This window comes from Cinclus cinclus, chromosome 4 (assembly GCF_963662255.1).
Source record: "Cinclus cinclus chromosome 4, bCinCin1.1, whole genome shotgun sequence".
NCBI classification, from domain to species: domain Eukaryota; kingdom Metazoa; phylum Chordata; class Aves; order Passeriformes; family Cinclidae; genus Cinclus; species Cinclus cinclus.
This window is the reverse complement of record NC_085049.1, coordinates 12,253,100-12,270,588: the sequence shown is the minus strand read 5'-3', so window position 1 is coordinate 12,270,588 and position 17,489 is coordinate 12,253,100. Positions and strand designations below refer to the sequence as shown.

Here is a 17,489-nt window from a genome sequence, read left to right as displayed (position 1 = left end):
CACCATTGAGTTGTAAAATTATTTTATTTTTCTACTAAAAAAGACAACTTATTCAATTCTATTAATTCTTGTTCCATCTTCCTGATGTAAAATTGCTTCAACTCTACAAGTATTTTCATTTGTATGTCAGTTAATTTGTCAGACCATGCCATGAAAGTTTCTTCCATTTCAGCCCATCAAATAACATGATTTAGTGCAATTGTTTGCAGTGTCCTTGGTGCAACCTTCAAGTTAAGTGAAATAATGCAATAAACTTTTGAAAGCTACTAAAAGAGCAGCCTAGAATCTAGAGGCTTAAAAGTAGTCCTTGTATTTTCAAAGTTTTAATCTGTTTTAAATAGCATACAGATATATTTAAAATAGTTTTGTGTCTGTATAAATAATTTACAGTGCGAACAGGAGGATTTTTATAAAACTTATGTAACACAGATTTGGGGAGGAACATTTTCTCTGTTTGGGGAGGAAAATCACAGTTGTTTCACCTTTGCATGCCTTTTTCCTTTTATAAAGCCAGATTTTATTGTCACATATTGCATCTACATGCTAAGCCTGATATTTAAAAACTGGCATGTTTACCTTTATGGTGACATTTGGGGCACTCACATTAAATGTGTAAAATACCACACATGCTCTAAACTTCAGGAATGAGGGTGCTAAATTTCATTTTATTTGCACTCCTCCTACAGATGGCTTCACTGAAGATAGCAATATAAATTTAATTGAAATGTATGCCCCGTAGGCGTTTATCGTGCAAATTCTGAATTCAGCTTGAAAAATAGAAAACCATAGATATTTGGGGCAAATTTTCCCCTTGGAATATGTAATTGGAAAGATTGCTCAACTTCTGTGAGTAGGAAAAGACCTTAAACATACCTCATGCACTTTTAGTTGTTTGAAGTTTCACAGAATGGCAGAGGTTTGTGTGTGTTGGATGAACTGACCTGACACAGAGAGGCAGGATCAGTCTGACCCCTCAGGTAGGAGCAGAACTGTAAATTGGGTCTTATGTCTCATTCTCCCAGAATTATCTGCCATGATTAATACAACCTCATTCTTTGTCGATTTTTCTGACAGTATCATTTGAGTGGAAATGATGTGAAGACAAGTTTTCCAACAACTCAGTTCCATTTAGAATATCTGTATGTGATGGGCACGGAATTGCTACAGTGGCAGAGATCCTATGGGAGAAGGCTCCAGCTTGCTGGAACTCCACTGGGAAGCTTACAGCTGCCACTGACTTCTTCCAAATGGGGCATATTCAGCATGTCAATAGAGTGATAAAATGAAATATTTATGAGAAAAAACTTGTAAAACTTTCACTTAAAAAAAAAAGCCTCCTACTGTCATTACCAGTGAACCATTTTCTTTTTTCGTTTCTGTTAGTGCATAACTGCAAGTTAATATAACCAAAATTAAAACTATGTTAATTTAAGCAGTGGTATATGTTTAATTCTAGATGAGTGTTGGTCCTGACTACAAAGGGCCACCAAAAAAGTCCATGACATTTTTACTTTGGGTACTCCACATGGAATTCTCATCAAGGATCAGACTGACCAAATTTAACTTTATAAGGTCACTCACAGAGCTTAAAATTGAAACAGCATCTTTCACAACCCTAGTGTCAGCTTTGAATAGAGCTGAACAGCTGTCAGAGTGCATCGCAACAGGTTTTACATTTCAGAGTGTGAGGTAGACTTGTGACACAGGATACAACACAAAGTAATTAAATTAACGGCTGAACAAAGCTTCAGCTAGCTGCTTAAACTGGCTCCCTGGCCCTTTTCCTAGTCATTTCTGCCTTAAGAATGTGCCACCCTCCAGCTGTTAATTTTAGTTTTTTGCATGTTCCATGATATGCACAAATGGTAAACCTAAAATATTCTGGGTGAAACTTGGGTCATTACTTAAAAATTCCATAATCCATTACTTTTTTTGTCAAAGTAAAAAGTGAAAACTGTTATTAGAGTATTCACAGAAAAAGCATCTTATTCTAAAGACAAATTACCTTTTATTTTTACCTCTTAGCTCCACTTATTAATTAAGGGCTTGCAATATACCTGCTGTCCCAGTTTCTGAATTCCTAGCATAAATTAATTCCACTACAGTAATGAATTTAAATATACCATATCAGCAGTCTCCCTCCTTTGATACTCATTACCCAAATATGCTTCAGTAATAGTCAAGCTGAACATTACTAAGCTATGTAAGTCTTGAGTCTATAAATCCATGGAATTACAGTTTGGAGAGAACGGGAGGTTGGTGGGAATTTTTTTCCTTTTCGATACAATATTAGGCACAATTTTTTTCCCCATAAACTAAGATTTTGAACCACAAATACCTGACGGTTGTGAAGCTCTGTTTCCCCACCAAGAATCTGAGTTCAGTGATACTCTTTCAAAAATATCTAAACACTGTTCTTCTTCTCAGCTAAACTGCTAAGCTACCAGGTATCCATGCCCTGGCAATGACTACAACACTCTGCCGCATCTTCCCCACACTGTCTTTCACTGACCCCTTTATCTTTAGACATCACCCAACATCACCAAGCCTTTCTTGGAGACTTCAATCAGGAAGTAATATTCACTACATTTTTTCTACTTTTTTGGCTTTCCCATTTAGCCATGGCATCCCCTGCGTTGTTCTGTGTGTGGACACCTGGGTGAGGTTGCTGCAGACTTAGAGGTGCAGCAGAAAGTGCAGAGGGGCTGAGGAGAGTTCTTTTAGGAAGATCTGCTTGCAGAAACTTTTCATGTATGTGTCAGTACACACATCTCTGTTGATGTGAGTTTCTGTTTTTGCTGCTGTTTCATTATGAACATGAGTCTGGGCTGCCACGTGGCATTTTTATCTCCCATCCAAGATAATAATCCACGTGGAGGTGTTGAGAACTGCAGAAGACTAATGAAAGTTTTAATACAGCTTTGTTGAAAAGCAACCTTATCAGTTTTATTAAAGTCATGTGTATCTGTTACATAAAACCCAACTGGCAGCTTATTTTCTTCAAATTTGGCATGGAGGAGGCTATTTGATACTTCTATTTTTGTTGATCTTCAATTCCAAGCACTAGTAATAGCAATTGATTCAGTGTATCACATTGAGGTTGATGCTGCAGATGGCATAAAATGATTAATCAAGGCAACAAGGATAGAATATCAGTTAATTTAGAAAGCACATTATGTTTGTTTTGGGACAAACGCAAGAGAGTCAGACTGCATTTTGCTTATTTATAAAAACAAAATGCTACATATGGCATAGCTGGTTGAGGCTAGACATCAGAGGGTGCATCCTGTCTCAGCCTCCCCAAGTATTAACTGTGCATTCATTCCTGTGAATTTACAATTGCTGTGAAATGCCTTGTGATTTGATGATATTCTTCTGTAATTCAGGCATTGGAGGACTGGGACTTTCTGCAATGAGCCTTTTAATAGCTAGGCCATGCCTAATGATGTTTATGTAACCTCTTCTTTAAAGTATCCATTTCCACAGCTTCTTTAGGTATTGGCATTCTTCTCTTTCAACAGTTACCTCTTTAGAAAGCTTTCCTAGATTTCCTTAAGACAAAGTGAGCTTAGAGGGTTTAGGTTTTCTTATTTTCTTTTTATTTTATATTCTTTAATAAGAACAAGTAATTCTTACCATAGTAATATCGATTCCATTTTAGGAAACAATTTCTGTGTTGAAACTTTCTTCCAAGTTTGCTATCCAGCTTTTGTCTTTTCAATTAAACAAGCTAATTGCTTTATGATTCATCCAATGTGTATCTTAGTTTCATAATTCAATATTCATTCTTTATTCTTTACATCTTGTCGCCCTTGAACAATGAGAGAGACTTAAGTGGTATCAAGATACCAGAGATTTTCTATATATATATATATTTTTTAATGCACGTCAGCACTTGGGTAAATACATCATAGAGCATAATTTACCATTTTGGAACTGTGTTATATTATTGAACCATAAGTGGGTTTTGCTTTATTCTGTATGTTTGTTTTTTTCCCCCTAGATATTTGGGATTTTTTGCTTGTATGTTTTGTTGGGGTTTTTCTAAGAGTTCATCTTCAGTCTCAGTATTTGTGTTTAATTTTCCAAGTAGTTTTAATCCTATATAACATTAAGCTGTTTCTTCTTGTAGACCTAATGTTTTCTTCTTCCTGAATTGTCATCTTTCTTTTAATCCTTCATTCTTTAGATTATCTCCCTACATTACTCACTCAGCTAGATAATTCTCTGTGTTTGTTGGAGTCTCTTATCCTTTTTTTACTGTATGAAATCTTCCTTTCCTTGCAATAAAATCACTTCTTGATCTTTCATGCAAAGTATTTTCTAGCTCCTAGATTTACAGATAATTCTACCTTAAAAATGAAAAAATAAATTAATTGTTCTTGGCATCTTCTAGGATAAGAAATTTCCCTAACCTGCTACAAGATATTCAGTAATTATGTCTCACAATATAAGTTTTATCTGCATGAAGTTATATATTTGCAGTTATAAATAATTTTTCTATGCTTCTGGTGTTTATTAGGGGAAGTGCAATAAGTAAAAACTGACTATGATGAGTCAGTCACAGAGAATGGAGACAATTTAAGTTCCTTTAATTTAAGGGCCACATAAGAGAGGCTCGCATTTCCCCTTCATTTAAAAATAGAAAGAGTGAAAAAAATTTAAAAGTTAAGAATTATTTTCTGCAGATAGAGAAGACAAAAAGGATGCAAGAAAAAAATACGAATATGATAATGAAGATTAAGAGATGCCTTTATGTAAAGTTGCCCATTTTGGCAGGATTCTGACATTTATACGATCACTGAGTCTAGAGCTTTCCAAAGACTAACTTTAAAAGATTGGTTTAAAAATGCAACTTTCTGGGAAGAAATTGCAAAATTTTTCCACTTGAATACACATTGTAACTAAGGTAGCAAAACTGAATAATATTTTAAAAAGAATTAGGTATTATTTAATTACTCTAAAACTTGATAGAAATCTTAGTTTCTAAATGCTGCTTAGGCCACCTCATAGGCTGGTGTTGAGGATTTGTCTATTAGTAGATGGAAAGGTTTGCCAGTGCACAGGTGGAAAAAGTGGACAGAAAGAAAAGTTTATATCTGGGCTCCAAGAGGGAAATTACAGAACAGGAATCTCTTTAGGGGACAAGAGAATAAGGAAAAAACTGAAACAAGCAGATAGTGGCACAAGGTGAATGCAGGCAGCAGCCTAAACAGATGACATGTTAAGAAGGAAATAAAAATTTCGAGAAATAAAGTTACAGTTCATTTGGATAGCAAGACGTATGTGCTTATATATGCAAGAAGCATAGCACAGGGAAGGAATGTGAAATGAGAGAGTGCAATTGCAGGTGAACTGTACATTTCACCCAGGCAAGCAGAAACCTTGTGTAACTTCGGTGTAGGGTATTAAAGATTGATGCAGATGTTGTAAGGAGGGGTTGCTTTTTTAGGAGAGATCGTCAGTGCATGAGATGAAGGAGCTCTGTTTGAGAAGTCTTATCCAGAGTAAGAACTACTAAATGTCACTTAGAAGATAATTTTCTAAAGAACTTCGCAAAAAAAAAAAAAAAAATACCCCAGTCTCTACTTAAAAAGTGACTGGTTTTCAGAATCCTGATTAGCCTCAAACAAAAGGCTAAAATCTGCTCTGTCACATCTCCAGGAAGTCCCAGTTACATTCTCAAATCTTTTGCATGGTACAGGATTTAATTTAATGTGCAGAATTGAATGTGCTATCAGAATATGTTGTCTTTAATGTGAGAGTAAGAAACTGATTTTGCAGTCTTGTACTTGCATGGTTAGGGAGGTATGAGCTAATTATTTTGAAGTTTTCACAAACATTTTTGTAGGTCTTAAAAAATAGAGGAAAAAAATTTAAAAATGTTTTTCTTTTCAGAAGAGAATCAGTTACTCTATGCAGTCTTTGAATTCTTATCCTATTGCGTATCTCCATTCCTCTGTTTCTATGTTCCACTTGAATTTGAAGTCAATAATGTCAGTTGAACTCATATGCATGTTAGCCTTGTATCAAATTCAAAGTAATGTATTCAGTGTTTACTGAGGCTTAGGTGGGACTCTAGTCCTTCATAATCTCATCATAAATCACGTGCACATGAAAACATCTAATCTGTAATGACCACAAAACCTGGAGTGTCAGCTTCAAATGTATTTTTTAAATAATTCTGAATTTAATGATATGAATTTTATTTTAAACAGGGAAGAATTTGGTTTATTTGCAAATCATTTTTTGAAGCCATCACTTAGAATTTTATAGTGCAGTCTGGCAATACTATATTCTCAATCCTACGTGTAGACAGGAAGAAAAATAACCTCAATGCTTTTAATTGGAAACTTAGTCTGTAGTTGCTATTTCATTTGAAAACAAAAAACCAAGACAAACCCTCTAAGGCAATGTTTTGTCTATAATAAATTTCTCTGTAAGAAGCATATTTATAATTAGGGCTGAAGACCTCTTTTTCCTTATTTCTCTTTTTTAAAAAAAGACTTTGTTGGAAATTATTAACATTCATTTATATCACATTATAGACTGATAATTGGCTTGCACCATTTCACATAACGTATGATTTATTAAAGTAAATTTTCTCTGCTCTTCACTTTCAGCCATTAAGAATGCAAAATTTAAGTCAAAATTTATTAAGAACATTCTGGTACAAACTGTTCAATACACCAAGGCTGGAGACACCCCATCCTTCAACGTTATTTTACCTGTGGATTGAAGGAGAAAATCACTTGTATTTTCTTTCTGAAAAAGTAATGTATTTAACTGATTAGAAAAGAAATGAAAATGCATATCATTCAGCATATGAGTGAAGTGCGTCATGATTAAATTTAGGTTTATCATTAACAGCCCACGGCATAGGTGGCAGCTGTCTTTACATATTCAATGTTCTCACAGACAGTCCTGAGATTTCAGGTGCAGTTTGGCAAGAAGTGCAACGAGTGGTCGTGAACCGCTTGAATTAATCATTAGCTGTGAAGGACATTCTCCACTCCATGACTGCACAGAAGCCCTGCTCTTTCAGCCCTGCTCTTTCAGCCCTGCTCTTGCTCTTTCAGCCCTGCTCTTTCAGCCCTGCTGGGGCACTTGCCAGCTGCTGACAGGTGACATCAGCGCTGCCTGCAGGTGTCGGGAATGGCACATCCCACCTGCAAGCACAGGCAAGGGCAGGCTGCCCTCAGCACAGCCCTACCTGCCACCGCTGAGTTCCCGTCAGCACACAGGAGCTGTTTGCTTTTTTCCGCCTAGAAAAGGAAAGCATGGAAGCAAAAGGAAAACTTGCAGCATTTTCATGCCTCAATCTTCCTCTTCTAAGATACCGTTCTGTTCCCAGGTCAGTCTTCAAGAAACAGTATGTGAGCATGGAGAAAGTCCCTTCCCCTGTTTAGGTGGCATACCTTTTCTAAAGCTCACTGAATCGTTTTTGTTTAGAATTTTCATGTTCCTGTGGGCATCAGCCAATTAAAAAATTAGACACGAAATTTGTGTAATTTATAATTCCAGACAGGGAGACTTCTTGTAAATGGATTCTGCTGGAAATGAGGGTTTCTGAGGGTCCTTCCTTTTCCAACTTACCCTTTTCCCTCTTCTAATATTCAACTGTTTGGCATTTGCCACTCCTAAGATTCAGTCACTTTTCCATGCTGTACAGGAACTGGAGTAAATGGGAACAGAAAACTGAGGAAGCAATATATGAGACTATTTGTGTGGGAAAGAAGAAGGCAGAGTACGTGATTAAAATTAGCACTTGAAATGACATATTGAAATATTCTTTTAAATGCTTGGATGATATTTGTAATACTTCTTCCCTGGGATTTACAAGGACAATGAAAAAAAAAAAGAAAAGAGGGCTTAGTGTCACAATATGAACCGTAAATATCTCTCTAATTAATCCAGTCCTTTCCAGCTGCTCAGCTGCCTCCAAATGTTGTTTTGACTATCAAAGAAATGCCTAAAATCCTTTTAATCCAGAGTGCAGTGGGAATTACTTTGTCAACTCCCTTGTCTAGCTCCTGATATGGGCCACCAAATTTACAAGGAATTCTCAGGAAAAAAAAATATGTTTTCTTCAGAGAATGCTAAATGATGATTGTCAGGGAGAAACATCTTAGGGAAAGGAGGAATGTAACTGTTTTTCATTTCAACAGGGAAAATTTCCCCAAAGAAGCAAATAGATCAACCGAGTAAATAGAACATGGGTAGTCAAAGTAAAACATTCAACAGATGAATTGTTAAGAAGATGCCAGTATGTTCTTTATCTGAAGTGTGGGAGGCAGGATGAGAAGCTAGAAAATCACCTGATGCAACTGAGTGATGTGCAGGGATTTCTGAGGTAGGGTGGGGTGATGAAGACAGCCCTTCTGGTGGAAATGTGTCCACAGCCTTTGAGATAGACGTACAGCCACAATTATTCAATAATTTATAGGTCTAACTGAGTTAAATCTGGGAAGTTTTTGGCCTCTGCCATCTGGCACACTCCCAGACAAAGTGCTGGGGCTGCTCCTGTGGCAGCAAAGAAAGAAGAGGGAAAGAGCAATGGTTTGAATTCTGTGTGCGTATGTGAGCTTTGCTGACAGAGGGGCTCTAAAGGCTGGACCAAAGCCCACTTTTGGATAGGGTTGACCTAGGCAAATTGACTCTCGAACATAAAATTCAAGCACATCAATGTGGAGTCCTACTGGTGATTTTGGGAGCACAGCCTTTCTCTTTCTTATTGTTGTTCTTAAGCTATATGTTATACAAAATAATAAAACAGAGCTGATTTATACCCATACCTAGAAAATGTTGAGATCAAAAATTTCACTTTACTTGAGGAGACTGTGCAGTACAGAGGACACTGTCTCCTCTTCATTATGTAACAGTCCAACATTAAGTTACTGTGAGCATACTGAACTGTGCTTGTACTACAGTGATACTTGAGGCCCATCAAAGATTATGTCTAAACTGGGTAAAGAACGAAAGAATCACATAATCAGTGGCCCGTTCTATCTAATTAGGGTCAATTTATCAGGGGTAGAGTAGCAGGTGTCAGCAGGGATTTTATACTTTCATTCTTGTAGCTGTGTGGCAGCAGAGGAAGGGGCACCACATGGCAGCCCTTGTGTGAGTAAAGAATGAGGTGCTGAGGTTCCACAAGGTGGCACTAAGAAGTTGCAGAACAGCTTGACTGAATTGGTATATTGTTTTTAGTTCTATTAGAATGTTAGTTCTGAATTTTTTTCAGTGTAACTACAATGGTGTCTTGATCATTAGTCTGAAGTATAAAACATCCCCATTTTCATACAGATAGGTTTTCTTTGTGATGGAATGAAACAAGCTGAGAAAAAAACTCCAAACCCTTCTGTCATTTTTTAAACAATTCACAGTTAGCAAAACATATTTCATGGATTCATGGCAGTCACAACTTCTGTGAACATGCACCTTTCACTGTATGTATGTATTACATGTTCAGGTATAATTCTCAGTTTTTATTTCCTTCCCCAGAATAATTGCTTACAACTATACCATGCATCAGTTTTCTTGATCCTATTTTCCCAGTGTATAAACACCTTTAAATGGTTCAGGGCCCCATATTATCAGTATAGAATAATATCCAAGGAAAGTGAGATTTTTCCAATAATCTGACATGCAGTAAGCATAATTTTTATTTTAAGATAGAAGGAGGATTAGCATTAGATTGTAATGTGAGCTAATTTTTAGAGTGTCATTATTTCTTTTTGTTGTTAGGCTATAATTACCCAGACTATAATTAGGCTATGAATTAATAAGCTAGCATTGCAGTTTAAAGTTTGAGGTTGAATTGTAGTGAATGAAAGATATTAATGATAGGGAAGATTGCTAATACACATGGAAAGTTTGCAAGAAATTATTTGCTGTGGATAAATGTCTAAAATAGTATTTCCAAGAACCTATTTTTCTTTAAATACATGCCTCAAGTAAAAGATTTTTTCCTTTAGTTTCAAGGGAACACTTGCATAGTTTTATGCCTTGCTGAATCAGAGTATAGAGGGTCACTATGGAAACACTCGAGTAGTTTCAAATGGATTTTCAAATCATCTGGATTTATACTTTCTTCATGTCTATAAATTCAAAGATGTCCAGCCTGCAATTAGCCTTACATTTAAATTTTTGAGAGCTACATTCTTCTTCTCATCGTTTCTCATGTGGGTTTTCCTTCCTAGCTGCCCCAAGTCTACACATATTTTGAAGACTACCCACAGCAAGGGACAGATATTTATGTAGTCATAAGTGTCAAAAATATAACTTGATACATATCTGCTGGTGTATGATGCCATTCTTTTTATTTCCTAATTTGACATAAAATTGTGAATTCTGCTTTCTGAGTTGTAGATCTTTCAAACTTCAGAACCTTGGCACCTGGCTGGGTGTCATACCCTACTGCTTAGGTCATCTCTCTTTTTCCCAACCACTATTAATGGCAAAATGCACCAGCAGCCTGAGAGTTACCTACAAAAGCCTGAATCTTCAGCTTCTGAACTTTCCTGAGCCTGGCATTCAAAGTCAGGGAGGTTCTGAATGTGCTCAAACTGAGAATCATGAACTTGTCCCTCTTTTGTACAAGTACTGAACTCTCATTTGTAAGTTTAGAGGCACCTGTGTCCCAGTAATTTTGAAAAGCTGAGCCTTAGGGCTCTGTCACAAGAAAACCAGGCTTACTTGCAGGAGTGAACCAGACAGCTCTGTCCATACTAATAAATGATCCAGGGCCAGAGTGCAGGCTGGAGAAATGTCCACAGTTATCCATAATTCCTAATTGTTAACAGCCCCACCAGTCTGGTTCCTGGCCTGTGGCAATCAATTCTTTTAGCAATGTCAGTGTTCAGTTCAGTGACAGCATGAGCTAGGGCTTATTCCCAAAAACTTCTGTAGTGAGGTGACCTGAGATGGGGCCAGGCAGGCAGGGAGGGAGGATGGCACCGTGGTGTAGCCATAGAAACTTGAGCTGCACTGAGCCACTTACCCTCATAGCCTGAGAAGGAAAAAGTGTTATGTCCCGTTTTATGTAGTGATTAAAACACAGCTTTAAGGGAACCTAAAATTGTCCTCTAGCAGATGGTTGTGAGCCTTGCCCCTGCTTAACTCAGAACTTCTATTTCTCTTCTAGAGGGAGAAAAAAAAAAAGGAAAAAAATAATAGAAATTGCTTTACGTTTACAGCTCTAACCTAAATGGTTCAGAACTGTGTCCCTGGAAGTCCTGAACTGAATAGTTCAGCATGATGGATTATTAGTAGAATTTAGGTGACACACTATATTTTGTGTATCCTATTGGCTAATCCTAGGTGGTTTCCTAGTTAGTAGATTTTGTTTTCAGATTTTCCTCTGAAGTCCTGTTCTCAGTTTAAATCGGTCATAAATGTCTTCTGCTCTCTCAGTTAACTCACAGCAGAATCCAAAAACATCTTCAAAATTCTGTCCACAGATGTAAAAATGTAAGGGAAAAAATGCATTCACAGTTTTAGCTGGGGCAGCTTGAAAACCACATAACATCTCCCTGGCCCATGGCACAAAACACAAAATTGATTAAGTGATTTACAAGCTATACTTACAAGGGATTTAAAAGACAGAATGCATAATAGAAAACAGAAGAGTAGTTTTATGGTTTTATTCAGTATGATAGGCTTCTTACGTTTTTCTATTATTTCTGAAGTATTCCTATTCAATATAAACTGCAAACAATTTTTTCCTCATATCTGATAATCTGTAAACCCATTACTGGGAAAGATCATTTCCTGGGTCCTGCTGGAATTACTGAATTATTTATTCCTCTTTGTTCCAGCTTTTTTTGTTGTATAGTAAAAACATTATCTGTGAATAATTACCTGCAGCTACAGAGGCCAGAATAAAATGTTCTAAAATCTTACTTGTCATCATGAAAACCAAAGCTGAATGATTTAGTGAGCTCAGTTTTTGGTCATCATCAGTTTGGTTATTTAGTGGTAGAGAAAGATACACCCTTTGTCTTTTTACATGCTAGGCATAAAATGACAGGATTCATCTTGCCTGCATCCAGTTGAGAGAATTAATAGTATAGCTCTTTTGGTATCTGGTAAAATAGACACATATATGTCCAAAAGTCAGCTAATCTTTTCCTAAACAAAGAAATGAAGAGATACACAGAAATTGTTATTGAGAGCTCTCTCATTCCACTAGCACAGAATTCAAGACAAATAATTTATCTGTCAAAAAATGGGCATTTCTTCTACTCTGAAGGGCATGCAGAGTGGTTGCAGTGCTTGTAGGCCTATGACAGGGGAGTTAGGATGAGATGCTCTTTAAGTTCTCTTCCAACTAAAGCATTCAGTCATTCTACCTTGCCTACACTTATAGGCAGTAGTTAAAATAGCAAGTGCTTTGTGTTTAATTACCCCTTTGAATTAACTTCAGTCAAGCCTTAAGTTTTTGTAATACTCATAACATAGTATACCCAAAGCAAGTAATTAAATCTTTCTTAATTTTATTCCAATAGCAAAATGAAGACATAAAATACATAAAAAGCAAATGAGAACTGTAGGGAAAGCAGCCTTTTCATAGGTACCTCTTTATTTTTGTCTTTGTCACAGCTCTCTTGAATACCATTGTCCCTTAAAATATGTAGTTGTCAAAATATTTTTACTCACCTTGGTGCTTATGATCTTCTTCGACTAGGAAGAAATACAAATAAATAGCAAATTAATTTTATAATTAGACAATTATATTTTTTTCAACAAAGTACTTATTCCTCTATTTTTGTAGCATTCTATTCTGTCTGTCACTTGGTCTGATTAGGAGTTGGATTTTTGCATGTATTCCTTTGATATCCTTCATAGGTTCCTAGGGTAAGCCAGGTTGCAAGTGACTTGCAGAGGTCTCTAGTTCAATATCCAGTCCAAGATCAGACCAGGTTTCTCAGGGCCATATCCAGTCTGGTGTTTAAAACCTCCAAGGAGGCAGATTTGCAATCTCACTGGACAGCCTGTGCCACTCAGTTTGGTTGCTAATTAGTAGATTCCCCTAGTATATACTATAAATTATTATAACAAAGATTTTTATTTTTTTTTTCACTTAAGGTTAGTCTTAGTGAGGAAGATGCAGAGAATTAGTTTTGAAAACTCCCTAGCTAAAAATTAGGACTTCTAATTTCTGTATTTCAGAACTTCTGTATTTCAGAACGATTTCAATACAGTGCCTGGCTCAGCTGGCAGGGCAGGCTGGTGCCCAACTCTAGCTCCTAATTCTAAGGGTACAAGTTTTCTAAAAGTACTTTGCTTTGAATAGTTACATTGAAAATCAGAAAGCATGACAGCTCCTATTTGTTTATCTTATTTTTCCATTTGTTTTTACTGCTTTGGAAGTTATGGGCTTTTTTTTTTTATGAAGAGAATAAATAGATATGCCTTGAGGCAAGGTTGCCCTTTCCCTAGGAAATGGGTTGGGGAGCACAAAGTGTCCATCCCCTAATGAGGGTGGTGGAGAGGAACTGTCATGTCAAAACCACCCAGGAACTGCAGTTTACACAGAACCCAAGAGGCTGCAGAGAGGGGCAGAGAGAAGAAATAACCAGGCCTCAGTGGTGATGGAAAATAACTTCTGGGGATCAAAGACTACTTGGCAGTTTGCTTCAACTCAGAAACCCACTTAGTTGGTTGAAATCAAGCTTAAAGGACAGGCAAAGGGAGAGGTGCTCATAGTCATTGTGTCTGATCTAGTTGCTTAAAGTATTCTTCTTAGTCATAAAATCCCTATTAAAAGTAATTAAATTATTAAATGTTTGAATGTTTGGTGCTATTTTTTGTTGCTTTTATACTCAATAACTTATTGTCTTCTTTGGAGAGAAGTCTTTAAGGAAAACATATAAATGTATAGGCAAATACGTCTCTGACAAATACATTGGCTGACTCTAGGTCCTGTCAGAGAAAATTTTAGCACAGAGCTTTTAGTTCGCTTTTTTTTTTTTTGCTAAAATTGTCTTGTTTAATTTGACTTGCTGACTCATTTTTCCAGCTGGTCTGTCATTCTACTCAGTTCCAGATGAGGCAATAGGAAAAAGAATAGTCTTTTGAATATCCCACCCTCTTGCCAAACCAAGTAACAATTAAAAACTCCAATTTTCATTGCAGTTCTTTATCTCTGTTAATTATCCAAGGAACAGTAAATCAGATATATTGTCTCCTGCTTGTTGTCAATAATTTAAATTCTAAATTCTTTATAGATTTGTTGCAGATTTAACACACTGCTGCTTTTCCCTAAATTACGTAGCATTTCGCAACTTGAATCCAATTCAGTGTTTCATTTGTACATTTGAGATCAAATGCTAGACTGTCCAGTCTAATTGACTCATGTGTTTTCTACACACACAAGAGAACCCACATGACTTGGTAGCTTTTAATCCAGAAGAAACATCAGGTCTCTCAAGTATCTAATTAGTGTCCAACAGTGGGGTTTTTCCATAGTTTTTGAGAAGAATCTGTTCTGAATCAAGTGCTTAGTGGACAATAAACTGGAAGCAGTGTGAGTTCAAAAAGAACAGGAGTAAAGAAGGGACTTTATGAACTGAGAGGTGCCAATACAGAATAACATCTGAGATAATCAGAAAAGAAAAAAAAATATATGTTAATTGGGTAGAAGCAGAAAGATCCATTAGAAGAATTATAGCTGTCATTTTTTTAAAAGATGCCAGGAATAAAAGGGGGATGGCAAATGTAGTACAGTATTAATAAATGAGGTGTAAGCATGCCAGGTGGAGTCATTTTGGCACTGTCACTGCTGATGTTTTCAGGGTAATAGAAGGTATTTTTCATCTCTCTTTATCTATGTGAACTATGAGGGAAAAAATTATCATCATGCAGGCATAGTTATTCCTATACCTGTGTGTGTAACCAGAAATGTAATTGGTCTGACTCGTTACTGGGGAATGACCCTATATGGAGTGGTCTTAAACTACAAAACAAGCACTTAAATCAATGCTCAGTGCATCAGAATGGTGGCTTTAATTCTCCTTTTAACTGCAGAAACAAAGGGGTTGTATGGATAAAGCAAATCAAAGCATATTGTTAATTAAAAATGGCATCCAGCACAAAGCCTTGTTTGCCCTTCTAGCATATAGAGGTCAATATTAATAAAGTTTCACCATTTGCTACCTGCTGATGGATGATGTGAAGCCATTCCTACAGCTCTTAGTGAATCCTTGAGCTCTGATTATGTCACACAATTTTTTTTTTTCTTATTTGAGAAGTGAAGATTTGTGAATTAATTGCACATGATAAATAATCTGATGAAAAAAATTATAAATAGTTATCAAAGAGCTTAACAATGATCAGTAGTTCACAAGGATTCTCTGCAATTTTAGAGCGCATTATTTAATGAAAACATTACCTTATTACTTAATCACAGCCTGCATGCAAATTAATTGTAGTATATTTTAATTTTAAGCATCAAATCCATAGAAGGGAATTTTCATTCTGATTTTGTGTTGTGATCTGTGATTTGTACATTGAAGTGGTAAAGTTAAAGATCCATAAAGAAAGAGATGCCTAAAAAGGAAAAGCTGTCTGACCCTTGAACAGAGGGACATGAATATAAAGAACAGCTCATTAAAATTGTTGGGAAAACATCTTTCCCAGCTTTTAACATAAACACTCAAATTTAGAGCAAAATATTCAGCTAGAAGCTTAAACATAGTATTTGTAATTTTTTTAATGTGTCTGGTAAGATTTTTATTTTTTTAAAAGAAATACAAGTTTTGGGTTTAAATTTTTCTCATTCAAATCTGAAAATTTTCACGGAAAATAATTTCAGCTGAAAAGTCTGCTTTCAGTCCAAAACTTGGAGAGATTTTGGTGAATTCTTCTGAAGCCATAACTCTTTACAGTTGCTGAAATATATTAGAGTAGCACTGTGTAAAAATAGTAGTATTATACTAAAAAACCCACAACTTAAATGAATATAAAGAGCTTAAGGTCAAAGATGAGAAGCTTAGCCATTGTGTGGAAGTCCATTGAACTAATTTAGTGGTTTTACATAAAGAATACTGAGTCTAAGCAAAATGAGAATTTATTTTGTGTAGTATCTGAAAATTTCATGTTTTATATCCTAAAAAAGTCCTGTTTTGCATTGTTTTGAATACTACGGCCACACATGTATTTTTTAAAGTCATTGGTAAGCATCGAATATTGATGTTTTGTCAACTAATTTAACAAAGCCTGAAAATTTAAAATTATCACCATAGACTAAAAAAATCTGAAAATTTTAAATACTTCATGAACAATCAACAACGTAAGATTTTAAAATATGAAGGCTGTGTAAAAGAGCATTCTTCTTGATTCTACTTCATGGAAAAAATAATAGGAATGCTTAAAATAACATAATCTAATATTTTTTACACCTCTCATACCTATTATGGTGACAAAAAACAGAAAATTCATAGTGTTCTTTTTATATTCTAGTTTCTGAAAAATCCAGTTATCATTGACTTGAGGGTCACAAGCAATAAATGATATATAGTTGTTATATGTATTGGTTTTTAACTCGCACAGGTACGAGTGTTCACATTTTCTGTTGGCCAACATAACTATGACAAAGGACCCATACAGTGGATGGCCTGTGAAAATAAAGGTACTGTTCTTTCTTTTAAACTGGTCTTCACTAGAGCTATGGGTAGGTTATACCTTTATTGTTCTCTAAAAATGGCAGATATTAGCTTGATTAGCTTTACTGTATTTGTTATCAGAAGTTCCAAAAATTAATTTATTACATAATATATATACATGAAAAAAATCATACGTAAAGAAAAAGCTGGTATATTTATTTCTTTGTTTCTTTATTTAAAACTTTGTATTGTATTAAAACTACCACAGTAGTTTTTATAATAATAAGCCATTATATTTCAGTTTTGAGAATATTTGTTGTAATAGCCATCTATGTAAAGTTGGAACTGATGACAGATAAGAAATTAGGAAAAGCTGTTTTAAATTAAGCGGTCTGGACAAAGGGATTTTTGTTTGGTTAGTGGGCTGGTTGCATTTCTTTCTGTTTTTCTCCAAAACTTACAAGGGATCAGTTACTTACAATTTTTTTCCCTTTTTTAATGAAAATATCAAACTTATTCTTGCTGTGATTTCTTAGTTTCTGGGAGTATCTTGTATTTTTTATGTTTATCCTGCTTTCTTTATGTAGGACAAACAGAGAAAGTAGAAAAGGTGAAAGCAAGGAAGTAAAATGTTTTCTACATGATATTTTTTGTACGAAGAATATACTCAGAAACATTTTAAGAGTGGGAGAAAGAGAAGTCTCAAATATAATATAACTGTACAACGAGACATAAGATGCAGAGATATAGCAGAAAAGATAAAATAAATATTAGAAAATAGTAGAGAAAAAGTAGAAAATATATAATTTCTTAAGCATTTGCTTATATTTTAAATAGAGCGATTTCCAGAGCTGACCAAAAATGTAAAACTGTTTTACAAAT

At 35.5% G+C, this 17,489-nt stretch overlaps 1 protein-coding gene across 3 annotated transcripts in view; it reads left to right on the top strand.

Annotated features, from left to right (window-relative positions):
• The window catches only part of CACNA2D1 (calcium voltage-gated channel auxiliary subunit alpha2delta 1), a 352,862-nt gene that overhangs the window by 284,656 nt on the left and 50,717 nt on the right, over positions 1-17,489 (top strand). For all 3 annotated transcript variants that reach the window (XM_062491655.1, XM_062491654.1, XM_062491656.1), the window contains exon 13: positions 16,555-16,633. In XM_062491655.1, coding sequence (XP_062347639.1) covers positions 16,555-16,633 — 79 coding nt within the window. The remainder of the gene's footprint in view (positions 1-16,554; positions 16,634-17,489) is intronic.